Raw genomic sequence first — 19,936 nt, forward strand, 5'->3', positions numbered from 1 at the left:
TTTAATTCTGGGTTCCTACAAGTTCTGGGTGGTGCAGCTAATGTTTATGGATGTAATAGCCTTGTTCCATGTAAAAAAAGATGGTTCATTAAATTATCTAACTAGTTGGACGTCGTGAGCGGTATAAAATTATCCGGTTATAAATAATTATAAAATTCTTACGATAACAACCACTGGTGGCGTTACTTGTCTTTTGTTTGGTGACATTTCACGTCTTGAAAATTATGACGAAAATTATTATAATTCTTCGACTTCTAGAAGTAGTAAATTGGTTAGTCTTAAACAAGTATTTCACATTTAGCGTTTAATAGCGGTAGTTATAAGGTGTTTAATGCGCAGCTCGGAAACCATAATGCATTCGCTAACGTTCGCGTTCTTTTTTCAAACAATAAACATTCAAAATTCGAATTTCGCGCACATTCTAAAAAGTTTCAAGTTTTTTCTCGAATATTCAGCATAAATCCAACTCTGTCAGACAACGCAAAGGAAAGTGCATAAAAATCCACGTTGACGTTTGACAATTGCGAACAAATGTGAGCGCGCGACACGCCCTGTTGAGCGTTGCAAAGCGAAGCCGCGGGCTGCAGCCAGTCGGAAGCTTTGCTGTATTGCCGTTGTTTCGAAGGGCCCTCCTGCGCTAATTGTTTGCGGGAAGGGTTCCTCGAGTATTGTTGCGCCGGATATGGTCAGCATGCAAAGGGTTAAATAAATTTCTATTTAATATTGAGTGTAAAAATCGATAGCGTCTGAACAGTTTTTTTGATGACAATTCTTATATTGACTTATCAAACATGTGTGTCTACATTAGGCATTTTAAAGCTTCAAATAAAAAACTAATATATACTATGAAAATGTTGCAACATTTTTAAAACAACATCTAGGTTAAACTTCTTAAAAAAAAAAATAGAATTTAGAACATAAATTTGAAATGTAGCTGCCCGTTTACACAGTCGACGGTACCGAGCCACTTGCGCACTTTGCCGCGGCAATTTTTCTCTAATTAAAATTATTGCGATTGTCGTTTATGCGGCGGCGGCGGGCGCATTCGTTTGTTGTGGCCCATGACGCGTGCCGTTTGGAGACCACTTGTGCCTTTTAGTACCCGTGTTTACCCTTGCCGTTCCTATCCATAACTTTCGTACCAAAATAATGGGTTTAAAGTCAGTTTTTTTCGTATTATGCATGGGGTTAGTTTCCGATGTTTGTTCAAGTTGTTTTGTGATGTCGGGTTTTTTGTTTCATTTCCGTAGTTTAATTATGGTTGAGTTTGTCAAATAGTAAAATATTATTATTTTTTTTATCAAAGAGAGCAATACAGACTGTTTCGTAAAAATTGCTAAACATCTGAGTCATTGATACAAGATTTATCGCTAAATCTTAATTCCCTACATTAAATCTGAAAATAACGCATCAACACGAAACTCAAACAAAAAACACGCGAGCCAGCGATAGCTTTCATCTCTTATCTCCTCAAAGTTTCCTCGGGCACATTAGCAGGGGATTTTAACGCATATTGTATGTGTGCGACGATAAACGACGCGTTTGGCGCAAAAAAAAAACGATAACCATAGACAAATCGTGTCGCGATGACGGTGCGTTTGCGTTAATGACGCAAAAATGCGCCGAACGTCGTCACCGTGACGTGAGACAAACGCTGATTGCTCGCGTTCGTTCGCAAACATTCGGCGAGGATGGAAACTTGAAAAGGACTCGGAAACAATAAAATTATGTTTAATACTCTATATTCGTAAAATAAATATAATGATTTAAAATATAATTTTAAACAAAAAAATCTAGCGTCAACAATATTCAACATACTAATTAAATATAAAAAAAGAAACTTCCTATATCAAACAAAAATGAACTATAACAAAACAAAAATAAACACCAAATTCGACAGTTCGTACCAAAGCAATCGCCGTTAAAAACTAGGGGATGTGAGTGCTTTGTGGTCGATAGTGATTGGAGGTTTGGTTGATTTTTCTCACGCGGAGCTGATGGGGTTTTAATTGGGATTAATGGTATCCCTAACAATTTGATGATTCCAAAGGGGCTTGTTAGTGTTCGAACAATTGTTTTGTACAATAGTGGAGTTTTTCCGAATGGTTGTTAGTTGAGCTTGTTAGAATTTGCGGGTCATGTTTTGTTTACCGAACGAATCTGGATTGATTGATGTAGTACTATTATTAGTGGTAGATCTCAAATGTGAGGGTCCGCCTGGGTAGGTACCACTGCAATGTCTATTTCTACCGCCAAGCAGCAGTGTGTAGTCACTGTTGTGCTCCGGCTTGAAGGACAATGTGGGTAGTGTAACTACTGAACATAATAAGACTTAATATCACATGTCTCAGGATGGTGAGCGCAGTGGAATACCACACAATACTTTGTAATTCAATGTGTTAGATGGTGTTTATACTATTTATGGGTCGTATCGCTTACCATCAGGCGAACGGCAAGCTCGTCTCGTCATTCAATAATAAAAGAAATATATATCTTATTCATAGTAATTTTCCTACTAATTTGATCGCTGAAAGATAGGTAACCTCTTTAATCAATGTTCTCATTAATTTACCAATAATTCATTTGAAGACAAGGCTTGGCAGTGAACGTCCGCAGCTGATCAGTTTTCGATGGCAATATATATTTTTTAATGCTTCATACGTGAAGCCTTAATGCCTTAACCATTCTCTACTCAACCTCCTTTATCGATCACTACCAAAAGAAAATCCAACCCAACAACAAACAACCAACTCCAATCCGCGTGAATTTCAACAGTTGTGCCACAACAGACTGTCCCATACAAATATGCTTATAATTTTTATCAGCAACATCAATCAACCCATACATTAGTACAATGTAACACAAATCTTTTGTCATAAAGAGGATCACGGTATACAACGCACATACAAATTACACCTCTCTTTCACTCCTATGCAAATCGAACGTGGTAGAAAGGGACGGACTAAACGTGTTTATTAGCGAGGGGGTTAACAAAATCGTAGAGCATCATCAGGCGTATTAGCCGTTTCCATTAAATAGGCACCCCATAAGCAGGGGCCAAAAGCTAACAGACGAGCATCTTTGTTTAATCAGATAAAATCTCTTTGACAATTTGTGCTTATTCAAATAAGGCGTCCCTTGGCACATAATGGCTTAATATCTGTTGAAATGTAGGCATGTAGGCGTGCAGATAGCTGGCAGGTTTGATAATTAACTTTTCTTGTGTATATACGACCTTTTTCATGTATACCGTGATCAGAAATTGATTTAGAGATGCTGATTTGCTTACAAACGTAAGTAGTAATGCCGATTGATATCTTGTTGATTATAATATTATTTTTTTCATATCGTATTAAATATAATTTAATTTTTAAATTATAAACTAAGTTATTGTTGATATGATTTTAAGGTTACTAAATTGAATTCATAAAGCAAATACATATATATTTGCTCAACAAAACCAATATGCTATTAAAGATAAACAATGAAAATCATAAATGTAGAACCAAACATGATTAAACCTAAACACGACAAGCGAATTTCAAAACAGTTGTTTGCACAACGCTTTCGGTAACAAACATTCAATAAATCATTTGGATGAAGCAAACATTCCGCCGTACAGATGAAAAACTCTGTGAGACGACGTTGGAAATTAACAAAACAGATTACATTTGGGTCCTCAAAGCGGTCGGGGGGTGTTGTTTGCCGCCGATTCTTTCCATCTGGGTGATCTTGGAAGTAGGAAACGTGTTTATTTAACAGGTGGATTTGAAAAGGTTGCAGATCATGAAAGTGTTAGTAATGTAATTGTTAAATTTGAAGATGTCACTTTAGTGGTTGTAGAAACTGCAGTTTTAAAAAGTTTAAAACAAACTAATCTTAAACAAAACTAAAAGGATACATTTTTGCTGTGACATAATGTAAAAAACGTACATTTCTGATGTAGAAAACAAATCAGAATTGAAAAACAAGGAAGCCATGTATTTAACACAGACAGATTTAAATTAAAAACACAAATTACCGCACACATTTCTTATACCTCGGCACGGATTAGCAAACGAGAGTTCCCTTTGAAAAGGCTCATTCATTCGCTGACCACTTGCATAAATTATTGTAAGTATACCAAACGTCTATCAAAGAGATAGCCCCCTTTGTGTGAACGAGCGGATCGGAAAAATTAATTTAGATTTTTCCAAGACATTCGCCATTATAAGTATTTTTTTGTGAACGTTCTGTATTGACGTTTTCTTTTGATGTTCTTATAATGTCTTTGAGCATCACACTGGGTTTGGTAATGACAGTATTCTCTTTGTTGTTATGTAATTAATTAGGTTTTATTTAGAGGGTCTTGGATTTATCGGTTTTTATTTTTGATTTTTACAATGTGAGTCGTATTCTTTTTGTTAAGGTTAGATAATGAGGTTTTGAATTACAATAAAATTTATTAGAATTGTATAATATGCGATAGTAAATAATGAATCTAGAACTTCACAGTAAATATTTTTGCTACAATTAAATAAATAAATCTATATCGTGGCTGAAATAATTGAAACGGGAATCAATAAAAGTCATCAAATAAATTCTAAAACTGTGACATATTTGCAAATTAACATTTGTCATCATTTCTAAAACTAATATTTACTGTACTTTGTATGGTTTACACAAACGTACACACAATATCCCTAAACATTTGGATCGGGACCGTCTGATGGGCAAACACAATGGCCGATCGTCCATTCATGCCATACAATGCGATACATTTCAATTTACATCCATATACGACTGAATTAGTGGCCGGTGAGAGGGGAACGCTTTGGTGGGACATTGGTTCGACTTTAAACCTTAATCCTATTACAAATAACATAGAATTAAAAGTTTATGAAGGTGTTTTAATGAGTTTAGATTGCTTAGACGTTAGTTAGAAGTAAACTAGCTGGATGAATTTGGATAAAATTTGGTACATAGATAGATCTGAAAATGCCTGGATTGTTAAATATATTATGCCAGTTTTTATACCGAAATACTGAACAGCGGGATTTTTATTCCGAGAAAAGATGATCACGCATAACTAATGTTGGTTGACGAGTACGCCACAGTTATATAGTACTCATATTGAAGTGTGCGGAATTGTATTAGTACTGGCTATGAAGCCATAGACCTAACTATCAAACGAACTGTTTTGCCGTTCAGTTGAAAAAATATATTTATTTATTTGTAATAAGGTACACCAACAGCACTGCATATTATTACATTTAATGCGATACAAAAATAAGGTACAGCATCTGATATGTGTGCTACTAATCGGTGTACCATTTACCACTGACAACATATTTAACAAAAAACTATAATATTGAGGAGGTATAAGATAATAGTACAAAATATGAAATCATTCATATTGATATTGGTGTAGTGTTCCCAGCTGACTATCTACTCTTAGATCCATAATTACTAATCATACAAATCTTTGTTTTACACGGTCCACGTCTATTCCAACACAAGAACTAAATATTAGTACGTGCATCTAAAGAAAACTAAATTACGTCAAAAGCAATCAATAAAGAATGAATCATTCAACAAAAGCCACGCCAACCTGAACCTAATGACGTACACACAAAGCGCTATATTAATCGACTCTGTACTCGATCACATCAAAGAGTTACTCAGGATGTGAAATTGAAATTCCTGATGCGACTAGCAATAAAGTTACTTTAGCTTAAAATAATATCAAAAGAATAAAAACCGTTAATAAAATGAAGAAAGGTTTTTTAATGGCCGGCGGCCATTTTGTCAATATCACTTAATAAAATGGCGACATGAATTTTAAGTAAGATGTTCGGACAATAATCGTTATTTTTCTTATGTACTATTATTACATTATTTTTTTCATAATACATTTTATATGTCTTTGATGGAACCATTGCGGCTGTAATGAAATGAAATGTTTATGTATACTTTCTTTTAATAACTTATTAATTTTAGGTACGAAATTTGCGTGTTCTCTTTTATCGTCACATCTTTATTAATTTTTATGTTTATCCGTTGAATGAAATTGTCTTGATTCGTTTTAATATTTAGATCTGTTTTTAAATAATTGCTTTTCCAAAATGTGGTTAATAAACCCTAAGTACAGTATGATGTTGGCTTGTATCTATATATCCACTTAACGTATTTTTTTTTTGGGGCCAAAATTTTATATTTGTTTATTACACTTATTATGAACATTGTAATTAAGGTGCCGACACCTCTTATGCGCATAATTTGTCCAAAAAACCATCAGTAAAATCATCTTAACGTCATAAATAGAGACATCAAATTCTTGAAAATTTCTCGAAAACAACCTTACTAATAATACCTTTGAGTGTCTTGTGGAACCCCAACTAATATCCCTGCCATTGGAAGTCATAGAACAAATCTACAACAGCTTAATTTGTGCAACTTCCTACAGAAAGCCGTTCACAGAAGTCTAAAATATACTAAATGGAAATACCAAACCGACCGAATAATAAACTATTACATAATTAGATTCTGTAACACCGAGATAAACCCAATCCACCCTTATAAGTAAACATCCGTTTGTGTAATTTTTTCCTTATTTAGTTAACGAGAAGAAAACTAATGAATTACTCTGACCGGCGAGTGAATGAACGCACAGCACTCGACCGCCGAACGAAACACAAAATCATTCCACAGATACATCATTTTGTTTTATCGCCTCTCCAACTGTTGAATAGACAAAAGCTCGCTGTTTAGATAGAAAGAACTATTTAGATCCGCCTGATGTTTAACATTGACCAGTGTTCGATGTTTGTTATTTTATTAAGTGCTCGAATCTCCGTACATTTATTGTAATGCTGCTCACTACATCACAAAGACCACACTGTTTATATTACACACAAGTGGCGTACAGTTTCCCAAATTTTATTCGGTCCGACTGTTCTTAATCTTGCCGTACAGGCGCATCGCTGGGATTGTATAAAAATAAATATTTACGCTCCACCGGCACATTGTTGACGGCAAAAGGTTAATACCTTTATAAATAGTGGCGCGTGCTGATCGATAGTGACGATTGAATTATAATAATTGATTTATTTATACTGAGTAATGAGTGATCAATGCGCTTTCGAACCAACGGTCGCTTTTGTTTTGTGCAGTCGTTTGAAAATAGAATCCGTTCCTTCATATTTTATATTCTAAGCATATTTTTACGAATAAATAAGCATAATAAAACATAATATTTTTTTTATCTGTAACCGCGCTGTCATCGACCCATTATGAAGTTTAAAAAAAAACAATCGTAAAGCTAAGCGCACACTCGCTAACGACTGACGCGTGTCAGTTCTGACACGGGTGACGTATCATTGTTTTTGCTTCAGTCATCGGCTTATAAAATGTTACAATTTATAGACGAACATCAATATAGTTTCATTTAACAGTTTTTTTATACATTTTAAATAGTGAATTTAAATACCTCTTGGCTTGCAGTGTCTGTCGCATTTGTATTGCACTAGTTTGTTTTATGTAAAAAAATTATTTACTTCATAAATTATACTTTAAATACAATAAACTTTAAAATACTTTCAAGTGGTCTAACAATGTTTATATAAAAGAGATAGACAATATAAGCAGGCAGACCGTTTGATGGTAAACAGTTACTGTCTTGTCGGACACTCGTTTGAGCGAATGACGTTTTGGGAACAGTCAGTATTATTCAATTGGTTTGTTGTACATTAGATATTCAGGTGAATGCTACTTCAAGATGCGAAGTGGAGTTTTGAATCGCTTAATCGGTTTCAAGACATCAATGTAAGCAGTCAATATAGAATATTATTTCTGCCGCCGACCAGCAGTGTGTAGGTACTGTTGTGTTCCAGTTTTAATAGTGCAGTGGAATAGAAAACAATCATTTGTAATTCAAGGTGTTAGATTGTATCTCTGCTGTTTATGGGCGGTCGTATCGCTTAGCATCTGACTCATCTAAATTCAAAAAATATCAATAAACTTAAAGCCTTCAGAGAATTATAACAGTTGATAAAATAGTTTTTGAATGGAACTGAAACAAGTATAATAATTGTTTATTTTCATAATGAATTAATTTTAGCAAAAAGCTTCACAGTCAATTTGTATTTAATGCGTCATTCGTGGAATAATTTCAATAACAAATATGCTGTTTTATGTATTTACAATCCGATTCTATAGAATGCGTCAGTGGGTAATACCAAGCAACGTTTAAAATATCATTTAAAACAATAAAATTCAATACTACATATATATAATATTTATGTTATTGGAATATAATATTGAATAATAATATATCTGGTCTACCTTTTATATTTCAAGCATATTTATAGGCTTATACCTTAATAATAGGCAAGCTTCAATCATAACCCCTACCTGCTATCCAGCAATGTAACATCCAAAAATCCGAATTAATTCGTACAAATTCATCCATTACAAAACAAAATAAACACCAGCCTGAATAACATTACTCTTTCCACCAAATTAAAACAAACATCAAAATACTAAGTCCAAACATTTGATCCAACTAGCCAACATCTACAAAGCAGACGGATGTCTTGAGAGGCGCATCGTTACAGGCCTGGCTCGTTACCCGGGCAGAACGCAACTTGCCTTTACCCGGGTAACTTGCCTTTTTACCCGGATAACCCGCTTGTTACCCCCATCCGGATGGTTAGCTCAAGTCTCCTCCAATTATTTACAGCTCAAACTGTTCGTAATGTAACTTAATTTTTTGGATACTTGGAGGCGGAATCGCTGAGTTTGAGTGCATTTGGAATATCTAGATTCGTTAAAATGGGAGATAAGGTTTCGGTACGTATATTTAATTAGAATATTTGACGGAGAATTTTGCTTAGTATTTCTTGCCATTTTCTTAGTCACTTATAATATTCATCAAAAAAATACAAAAACAACTTAAACAATTCTGGAGGGAAATGTTTCTCACGATACTATGTCCCGTACAACTTACATGATATGATGAAATACTCTGTCTCGGCATAGTAATAATTAGAAGAACAAATTGATTTAAAATCAGACAAATTTCATGCACTATCTAAATCAATTATAACCCATTTACCATCGTAATGTTAGCCGGCTAACATGACATCTACATGACATTACGCGTGTCACGGAAAAATAACCTTAATGACATAATGGTAAATGGGATAAAGTAATATATTATCATTTATCATAGTCCCGTAGCAACGCCCAATGTTTAATTCGATATCATAACAGTCCGAAATCGTCAGAAAGTCAGGAAGTCAACACTACGCCTTAAAAAACGCCAACAACTAAAAACGTTTATAATCTTACAAAATAAGACAAAATACTATTCCCTCGTTACTATTTCGTGGGGGCTTAAGGTCGCTCCATTAGCGACAAACAGGTGTTGAGTGTGCGCTAAGCTTTATTAATCTTTTCTCTCACCGAGGTTTCGCACTTTTGTGGTGTCCCATTGATGTGGACAAAGCCGTGGTAATACCCCGGTCTTGAGGAAAATCGTGACGTGTACTTTGATTTTTCGTTTATGTTTTCTTTTATAGTTTGCTTATAGTTTATTAATAAAGTTGGTTACTTAATAAATCTACTGCCAAATTTGTTTTCTGGCATGCCTAAAATAATAATGGGTATTCTCAATACCGATTGTAAGGTTTCTTTTAAAACATAAAGCCAATGAACTAGTTTAGAACGGCTAAAATATTGTCAAATTAATATCAAATTCCAGATAATAATGCAAAACTAATTTCTATATACGTATAACATACATAATATTCAATTAACATTTTTTTGACTTTTGTATGATGAGACGAGCTTGCCGTTCGCCTGATGGTAAATGATACAACCGCCCATAAATAGTAGAAACACCATCCAACACCTTGAATTACAAAGAATTGTTTTGTATTCCACTGCGCTCGCCATCATGAGCCATGAGATAGTCTTATTATATCCAGTAGTTACACTGGCTACAAATTCTTCAAACCGGAACACAACAGTGACTACACACTGCTGCTTGACGGCAGAAAATTGCAGTGGTTCCTACCCTGACTTTCACATACCTACCAGAGTAAAAACCTTCAAATTCCGTAACACCATCACCTCGAACACAATCAGTAAACCCAAATGAAACACGAAGCGCCAAACAAATGTATCAAGAAGCCGCAATGAAACTACGATCTAAACTTTTAATTAAACATCGCAACGTATTTTTAGTGTACGCTATTTGTTTTCATTATACACCGTCTGGTTTTGTTTTTAAAATGTGGTAAATTATAGAATTGCATGCAGGGCAGAATAATGACGGCACTCCACCAATTCTATCGTACAAAAGGTCATCTTGGGAAAACGTTGGAGTGTTGTGGATGCGACGGGTCGTATCAAATGTGCAAACTGAAGGGGTTCAGTATAAGTGCGATAGTATTAGCGGATAGTGACTTATACATACATACATACATAGTATTACGTCTTTATCCCATAGGGATAGGCAGAGACTATGGATTGCCACTTTGCACGATCCTGGCATATTTATACTTGAATATAGTAAAATACATTTACTTTTGAATGACAATAAAATAAATTATTTTAATATATTTAGTAGTTTATCAATATGTATCAACTATACGGTCAAATTACTATTGTTTAATTTTATTCTATGTTATAAAACCTTTGTCGGAGTAAAAGTCCGTTATTTACATAGATACGAGGTAAAATTTAATGTTATGGGTGATGTTTTATTAGTTAGCCATTTTTTAAAATCAGATATGAATTTCTGAATAATATTATCTACAAACTCGAAAGCTCTTTCTAATATACAATAGATAAAGATATTTTGGTACTTTAGGTATCTTATAGATATGGATGCTTGAAAGGTAATCAATCATATCTAACCGACAAATATAAGTCTGCGCCGTTTGATCTAGGTTTTCTTTATCATTAGGCTCATTTTTATATTATTAGACATTATTTTTATAAAGTCACTATAGTCTAATTGTTATAAATTTTCTTAAATCTAAACATTAAACGTTGTATTTAAAAGTTTACTGATTGTCGCTTAGATATGATTGCCTTTACAACATTAGAACCGCCCAAATCTTATACTTAACTGCTGTCGATGATTAAATACCATAAATGATATAAATGGGTTTTACAATTTTTAGGGCGAATAGAGAGTGTGTGTGGGTGTATTACTGACGGAAAGTGTGAAGTTACCGCTACATTTTTTTACGTAGTAGTGGCATTAGGGGGCGTAAAAATACTTTTTATTGATATTTATTTTGTTTGAAACTTACACTTTTCTATTTTTAATCTACGGTAACTTATCGTAAAGGGTTATTTTAAGAACATAAGTATTTGGTTTAATTTAGTAATGCAATGTCTTAACCCGTATAACGATCAATTTTTAGATTATAACTAATCCAAAATGCGATATCCATTCCCATAATATCGTATTATATAAAAAAAAAACCACGAATCATATCCACAACCATCTAACGTCATTATTTCCGCCGGCTAACGGAAAACAAAAATAAACATAAGAGCAGGCAAGAAATAAAAGAAAAGTTGAAGTGGGACGAGCATCCCGGAATAGGTAAGAACGGGAGAGGCAAGATAGGAGAGGGGATGAGAGGCCGGCGGGGAGACTGGGGGGGCGTTTGTGCTAACCCCCCGAGAGTTGTAGCGGTCGGTTGGACTTCCCTTTTGGTTTTCGGGGACCTCTTTTGTTTATCTTCATTTTATGCTTATGTGCATATTCACGAATGGTTATTTTTAAACTTTAGGGTAACATTGTGTGTTTGTTTACGTTTATATTTTGTGGTATATAGTATTGTATGGATATGTGATTTATAGTTGATGTTATTAACCTCTTCGGCATACTTTGAGTAGATTTCTAAGCGAGACGCTGGTACATACAACTGCTAAATATTCTACTATATGTATTGCAATAATTCTATAATATATTGTACAATGTGCAATTATCAACATAATGTATGTTTTTAAATTGTTTTTTGTACAAGCACGTCAAAGTTGATCCGCTAATTGTAAGTGGAGTGGGGTTCAATAAAATGTCGACTGACGAGAGATGATTACCCCTCGACAGTCGACACAATTATGCCGGCTTGATGGAATCGGATATACACTGCCTGATCCCGGAACGAGACAATTATTTGTGCCTCTATGACCGGTTTTAACACCTTTTGTACAGTGGTCGCTATGCGGGCGAATATAAAATATATCCTACTACCAGCAAAATCATCACCTATACAGGGTCATTTTGATATTGCGTTACTACATACTACTCTTAGAGAATTCGTCGTAGCGGCAACATCATACTTTCAGTCTGAAAAAACGTTCACGCACACGCCATATTTGCATTAAACTATAAAATGATATAAAAATCCGAAAACTAAAACCAGGATTTTTGGTGAAAATATTCGTTATTAATAGATGATTTTTGGCACAATGTTAAGTACCAAAGCTGAAGACGAGTATGTGGTTTCATTTAGTAACACAATGTCAAAATGACCCTGTATAAACTGAATTAATCAATATACAGAGTTACAATCAAAGGAATATACGTTAGAAACAAGCTCCCCAAGAGTCTCTTTACGACCTGCCTTCATTGTAAACATGTTTCACATTATAGAGGCGCTTCATCGCCCCGTTGTCAAAGCCCGGAAGTCTAAAAATTGTTTTGTTATTAGTTATTATAATAAAAGTATCAAAAACACGCCGCCCCTGTGATGTGGCGGTCCATTTGTTGATTTACTGTCTTATCTCTTTTGATATGTCCCGTTTCTGAGGGAAGCTGTAAAATTAAAGTTCCCTTTTACCAAAAATGGATGTTGTGTAATGTTGAAAGGTGGACACTTTATGGAAACTACGTTATATTGGTGGATGTTTTGTGTTAGTAATATTAAATCAGTCACTATTGGTATAAAATTGTTTTTCCGAGTCCCTTCGGTGACCAGAAGGCTGCAGTCTTTGAAACGTCGATAGATAATTATAATATAAAAAACCGCCATAAAAGCTGAAAAACAATTTTATTTCAATGTTTAACATTCGCAAAAACATAATAAGTTACTTACAATATTTAAATCATGAAGTCTTACATGAAGCTTGTCTATAAAATTAGACATATTATGTTACGATTAAATTATATAAAAATTATATTAATCACGTAGGTCAACATAGTTACACCTATAAAGAGACAAGGTACATTACAATAAATTTATTATTACAAATAAGAATTACTTATACAAACACGGGCATTTATATTTGTTAAAATTAAAAAACAAATCACAATGTTACATGTAAAATAAAAAGAAAGAAAAGCTTCGGACTGGCTGGTATGGAGAGAAAAAAAAAGAACAATTAAACAAAATACCACCTCTTTCCTTTTAATCATTCACAATCATTAAAATACTATCCAAAATCAATATCGATCGCGATAAACACTCCACGAATTAATGGGCAAAAAACAAACGTGTGACAACAGGCAGCCCTTGTGGTTGGCCAAATTAGCGAAAGGATTCCTATCGGCCGCCTGCCGGCACGTGGCGCGCTCATCAATTATTCATAGCCCTTCCAACGGTGCAAATTAGTACGCGGAACAAAATCTTACAATATCAAACAAAAAAATACGATCTTTAATAACGCTCGCATCAAGAGACAGCTTGTAAGGATTTTACAAAAAGTATAATGCTTTGTAAAATTATAGGTGTCTTGAGATTTTTTAAACATTCGATTTTTAAATAAAATACGTTAACGCTCTAGTATCGAATTAACATCAGCCCTGATTCAATCAATGCAAACTAGAATTCTAAATTCAAATTTCAAAATCAATTCCATTTTAAACCAAACAGCTCGTCATTCGATAAAACATTTACAAATCTCATCCCCAACATCCTGTGGTGCAGCATCAACGTCATGGCACAAAACAATCGCCGTTCTTCGCACCGGAACAAAAGGTAAAAAGGTTGGAACCCATTAAGCTGATGGCAAAACGCATAATCACTGCAGACATTAGATACGATCTGTACATTGGCGATTAAAAATCGCGACTCACGATGCACCGTAAAGAGGGGCACCGAGTGGTGCGAATCGATTTCGATTATGATGAATCGATTTAATCGATACCGACTATCTTTTATGTGATCGAATATTCCAAAATCTGACTAATTTTGAATTTATTATATTATTAAGACTATTAGCATACAAACGTTTATGAAGAAATTGATACGAAAAAGCATTTAACCATAATGTATAAAAATGGAAGATACAAAATTTAATCAGAATTGGACCTTCATGAATCGATAAAATCGATACGATAATCGTTGCATGAATCGATATATAACTCACGTTGGCAGATCCCTAAAATCACGATAAACAGACGTGCAGCGTCCCGCGGGGAAAACTGCACATGTTTTGTGTTCATTTTATTATTGATACATTTCTCGTGATCTTTCTGGCAGTTTAATTGGTGGATGTCAAAAAGTTATTCTGTTGATTTCGTAACAAAAATATTTTATCAATAACAAAAAACGAAGTGCTAAAATTAATTTTGTTATATTCGTCAGAATGCAATGTTAATTTAATCGTAGGCTTCTTCGAGTCTATAAATTAAAACCACAGTTAAAACGACACGAATCGTTTCCTTTTATTCGCTGATATAAAAGAGAAAACGTATTTTGCAATAAGATTTATTGTAACCATCAAATCAACGAACTTATCTTACGCTTTAAATTTAACAAAAACTTGACCGCCACGTATCTAATTAAAGAAATATCCGCATATTGTATGATGCATATACGAAATGGTTTTCCTCCTACGATAATAATCATAAATTATGCGATAAAAATGGCGTCGACCCGAGAGATTTTGGTAACTGGAGACGTAGATTAAATCTGGTGGACATTCATAACCGACTTCGTTAGGTCTTAACCTCCTATAACTCCTGGAATTGGTAATTATACATTCAAGATTGCAGTTTTACGTACTGGTTGAAAAGCCAATTGTCTTAACCAACATTTTTATCCATTTAAACTAGGTACAAAAACACAAATAAAGTTCTGATTCCATATATATAAAACTCTACCGATTTTGCAAAAAATGACGCTTAAGTTAAATAAACTGTCTACTGTCGATATGTATTTGGAATCGAAGGCGGAAAATAGGTAACAATACTAAAGTAAATAATGAACAGATTATAATCACTTCGCGAAAACATTTATGAGTCGGAACTTACAAGGAAACTGCTAAATTCAAATAACCTTAGTAAAATATGAAGACATTTAGAAATGAACTAATGAAAAAGAACCAGTAAAAGAAAAGATTTTAATAATTTATTTAAATATTTAATGACTTATTTTATAATCATGAAAAATGATTATGTAAGTGACAAAGTCGGTAGGTCATCAGCTCCGGGATAATCAACAGGCCGATCTCAGACCGGTCTCGAAAAAACGACTCACGTATCGCAACTCGAATAAATAATTAATTCAATATTATTGTGCAATTCGGTGTTGATGTTAATATGTAAATTTTGACACACAAATGGCGTGGAGAAGACGTTGCTACTGCAAATATTTGATTGAAATAAATGTTGTAACAGAGGTTAAACTATCTTTTTGTTTTTAATGAATAATCAACAATATATAATCATATGTAGATGGGACTCTTTTAAGTATATTTCTAATATCGCTAGACCATTGTAAGCCAGCATACTATTTAAATTGTTTTTATTTATTAAACCTATGTCGTATTAAATATATTCTCAATATTTATGAAGATAATAAAAAGAGAGATCACCAAGTAATTTAAATGTATTCCATTACCTACATTTAATATAATAAAAGATTAGTGAATTACCAAGTATAGTTGAATTATTCCAATACATCTTAATAATATAAAAAATCAACCTCTCCATACAGCATATTTGTAAACCAAACTTCAAAAAATATAATACCAGCTACTCCATACCTTTTTCTGTTAGAGTGGTGCATTATCGATTAATTTCGATATGTCATCGTTTGCTTCGTTGCCCTTTGTTGCATCCTCTCTATTGTAGACCCTCTTTTATTCATGTTTTTATACTTTTTTGTAAAGATAATCCGTTGTAATGATGGAGTTTGTAAATTGAGAAATAATTACATTAAAGTTGTTATTGCTTTTTACAATGATAAATGTTTATTGTGTGATTTAATGGTTATAATTGGCGATCGTGCTGTCAATTACAAATGCTTTTGCATGTACAAAATATAAGTACTAGAAATATAAGTATATTTCATGATTTCTGAGAAGGTTATGCACACTGGATGTATTAAAATTTAAAATTCACTTATTACCTATTTTGTGAGTATATTAATGAACTACTCTAAACAAGAAAAAAAACATATTTTTTTATCTGTATCATGTACTGTAGTTTATACCTTAAACTGATTTTAAAAAGAGCTACACCAGAGTTTCTTACTCGTTCTTCTATGGTGAGAACTGCTTTCCGAACTGGCAGTAGAGTTAATATTGATGGAATCTAAATAATGTATAACATTTTACAGGTTCAAATAAATTATTTATTACAAAAATAAAAAAAGGACTTAACTTAAAGATTTAAGATCCATTTTTAATAATTATTTTGTAGGTAAACACCAAATTCATCAATTTGTTTCTTGGTACATTTAATAAGGCCATATTCAAGTTTGCGTAAACCTAAAAACAATTTTATAAAAAACTATGTGACATAATATTTTACTAACACAAAATTAAAAGATTTCACACGATACACGAAGTATAAATTTCTAACAACTCTAATCTAAGAATTGAACAACGATATTCTATTTCTAGTTTTACAAAAATAATTAATCAAGACTAGAAACTTGCACCGACGTCAATGGGTTTGCTACTCCCGCGCAGGGCGCCTACAACCATGACCGGAATAATCTATCCAGAAATGAGAACGTATCCACGAGTGACAGTAAATATTATGATTTCACCCAAGATCTTGAATCTCTTACGTCAATGTGACGTCTGTTTCATTATAAAGATTTTCACCTAATCTCAACTTTTTAATCTGCGTGATCCTTAACACAACGACATAGAGGTCGGATTAGTTTAACATGCATTAACCAGGATTGCCGCTACTATTTTGATATCGGCGCCGACTTTATAAATTACGCCACGGTATGTCCGGCCATCTCCGATCATTTTGTCTATGCATTCTTCATTGTTTTTGACGGTTTCTGTTTAATCCGATGTCACATCTAAATCATTGGGAGTTTTCTTGTCTGTTCCATTGACAATACTATTATGTGGATTAAATAGAGATTATTCCTCAAGTTTTTGTAATATCTGTTTCGCTTTTCTATTTACGGAATCGCTGAAACGTGCTCTCAACAGCCACAATGAGCAACGGTTTGTTGGCACGGCGAATATTGTTCCGATCTATATGATTACCGTCCATCTTTCATGTTACATTCCCATATATTTATTGGTTGTAACGCCACCTGCGGTCCAACTACAATAAATTGTCACCGCACAGCTGGTGTCCTCCATCAAAAATCACATTTTTATATCATTCGTAACATTAATAATGCTATCAAAGCGCGGTCGCAATGCCGAAATGACGGTCCGACGTAAAATATAAGCGCCAATTGCTAGGACATCTCCGCAAAGCTATTAAATAAAAGTCTTTTTACATTAGATAAATCGCGTGCGTTATTGGGGAACATCTGTCCCTTGCCGATTACGACCATACATTATGCTCAGTTTGTTGTTTTTAATAAAAAGTTTAATCCGTTCGGTTATGGCGGCAATTTGTCAGCGCGATGGAAAAAGTTGGTCCACCGGTGGCGCTGGCACACGGCCCCGCCACCGCGTACCCGCTACACCTATTACCATCGCATTCGTTTTTGCATGTGATTATGTCATGTTTATTTATGAATACGCTTTTGTCTTCCATTAGCGCTCCTCCTTTTTTATCTCCGATGATTCACTTAAATGTATTAAAAACATTGAAAAATGCGGCCCTCTTTCACGGCGGAACTGTCGGGGTAGTTAGGATTTCATCACCGCGCCCAATCTCACCCGCTGCCATTAACAATTCAATAAGGTCTTAATGAAGAGCTGATAAAATGTATACTGTGTTATTCGTCACGAAAGCGATGCAATTAATTGAGATACCTCTTTTTTGGGTTTTGGTTTATGTGCTTGAAGATTTACCGTGCATTCGCCGCGGTTGATTTGTGCACACATTTAAATGTATCCTTTGTCGTGGACGGTGCTTAAGTGTGCAATATATTGTGGGAAACAAATGCGATGAAACATTCTTCGTTAAGAATGGCCGCTAAAATTTACACAATTTACGCACTGGCCGATTAATGGACTCTCTTGTTTTGTTAAGCGTCTCTGGAATAAACATTAACAGGTAGGGATATGTATATAATATTAAAAAGGTTTTATTTTAGGTATTTTTAAAATCGTATGCTTACCCGACTACCACACAGATTTAAGGAGTTATATTTTGCTACTAATTAAACAATAAAAATTATTATTAATGTCGCAAGTAATTAGCTAATACTCCACTCATAATATAACTTTTTATTCCGGCACCGCAAAGTGGGTCCAATGTATCTAATCTGGAATGTCGTCCAGATAAAGTATGAACTGACGAGAATTTAATATCAATTGCCAATCGGCACAATTATGGCGGCCCTTTTTTCTTTGATCACCTAATCTCTATCTCCAATGATTACTAACGTTTTCTTCTTTTCCAGAGTATAAGCAACGTGTCAGCCGAGCTGGAGCTGCAGCGACTGCAGCAGGAGCAGCTGCGGCGTCAGGAGTTGGTGCGGCGCGGACAGCACGGGATGTACCCTGGCCCTCCGCTGGCATTACTGCCACTGCTGGAGCAGATGAGACCACAGCCGCAAGCGCCGCCTAATGTACGTAATCTGACTTAAGTATTTAGGTATTTACTAGTTACCTGCTTCGGCTTAGTACGGGTAGTAGAGCATATTTGCCGATTTTTTTCTTCGCACAGGAAGCAGAGCATATATTCTTATTTTTTTATATGGAACAATACATTAATGAATATACATAAAGCTTCCTTTTGTATCACTCCGTCTATTAGTGAAAACCATCAAATCAGTTCGGTAGAGTTTGGGATTTTCGCGTTCTAGACATGGAGAGAGACTTTGTTTTATATTACGAAAAGCCTACTGGCGTTTATCATACCTTTATTTATAATTTTTTATACAATTAATAAAATTCACTATTATAAGTAAACACCACATTATAATTGTTTGAGTACATAAGCATAAATAGAGTTCTTTAAGTGTAACAGATTTGACAAATTATGCTAAAACTTGCGAAAGTAGAACAGTTCACAATTTGTAATTATTTCTTTACCAACTACAAAGTTATTTATTTATTTATTTGCACTTTATATACGTAATAAGTATATCGGCGGACTTAATGCCAAAGGCATTCTTTCCCAGTCAACCGAAGGGTGGTGCAGAAATAAATAAGATAGGTGCATAAGGATATTTAATTATACATAAACATACATAAAAGTAACTATAATGTACAACTATATTAAATACAAACATAATATAAGTAATATTATAAATACATAAATATATAATATGTACTCGTATATACTAATAATATAAAGTTTAGAATTAAATTGACAACTCTTCTGCTTCTTTTAACAAAAGCTGCCGTACTCTCCTTTTGAAGACAAGCCGAGAAGTTAATGCATAACCTAATAATTGAAGGTACATAAAATTTGATTACAATCAAAACATTATCGATTACAATAAATTAAATAAACCTAATAAATCCCGATGCGTCTCGTTTCTTGATGTAACGTTAAAGGAAATTGCTTCTATAAATTTGTTATACGAAATCTTCAGAACACGGCAATAGT

General features: G+C 34.0%; 1 protein-coding gene across 2 annotated transcripts in view; it reads left to right on the forward strand.

The window, feature by feature from the left end:
* LOC115442973 (transcription factor Sox-5) overlaps nucleotides 1-19,936 on the forward strand; it is a 182,585-nt gene that overhangs the window by 151,037 nt on the left and 11,612 nt on the right. For both annotated transcript variants that reach the window (XM_030168325.2, XM_030168261.2), the window contains exon 4: nucleotides 18,783-18,950. In XM_030168325.2, the coding sequence (XP_030024185.1) occupies nucleotides 18,783-18,950 (168 nt within the window). The remainder of the gene's footprint in view (nucleotides 1-18,782; nucleotides 18,951-19,936) is intronic.

Source organism: Manduca sexta, chromosome 7 (genome assembly GCF_014839805.1).
Source record: "Manduca sexta isolate Smith_Timp_Sample1 chromosome 7, JHU_Msex_v1.0, whole genome shotgun sequence".
In the NCBI taxonomy this organism is placed as follows: Eukaryota; Metazoa; Arthropoda; class Insecta; order Lepidoptera; family Sphingidae; genus Manduca; species Manduca sexta.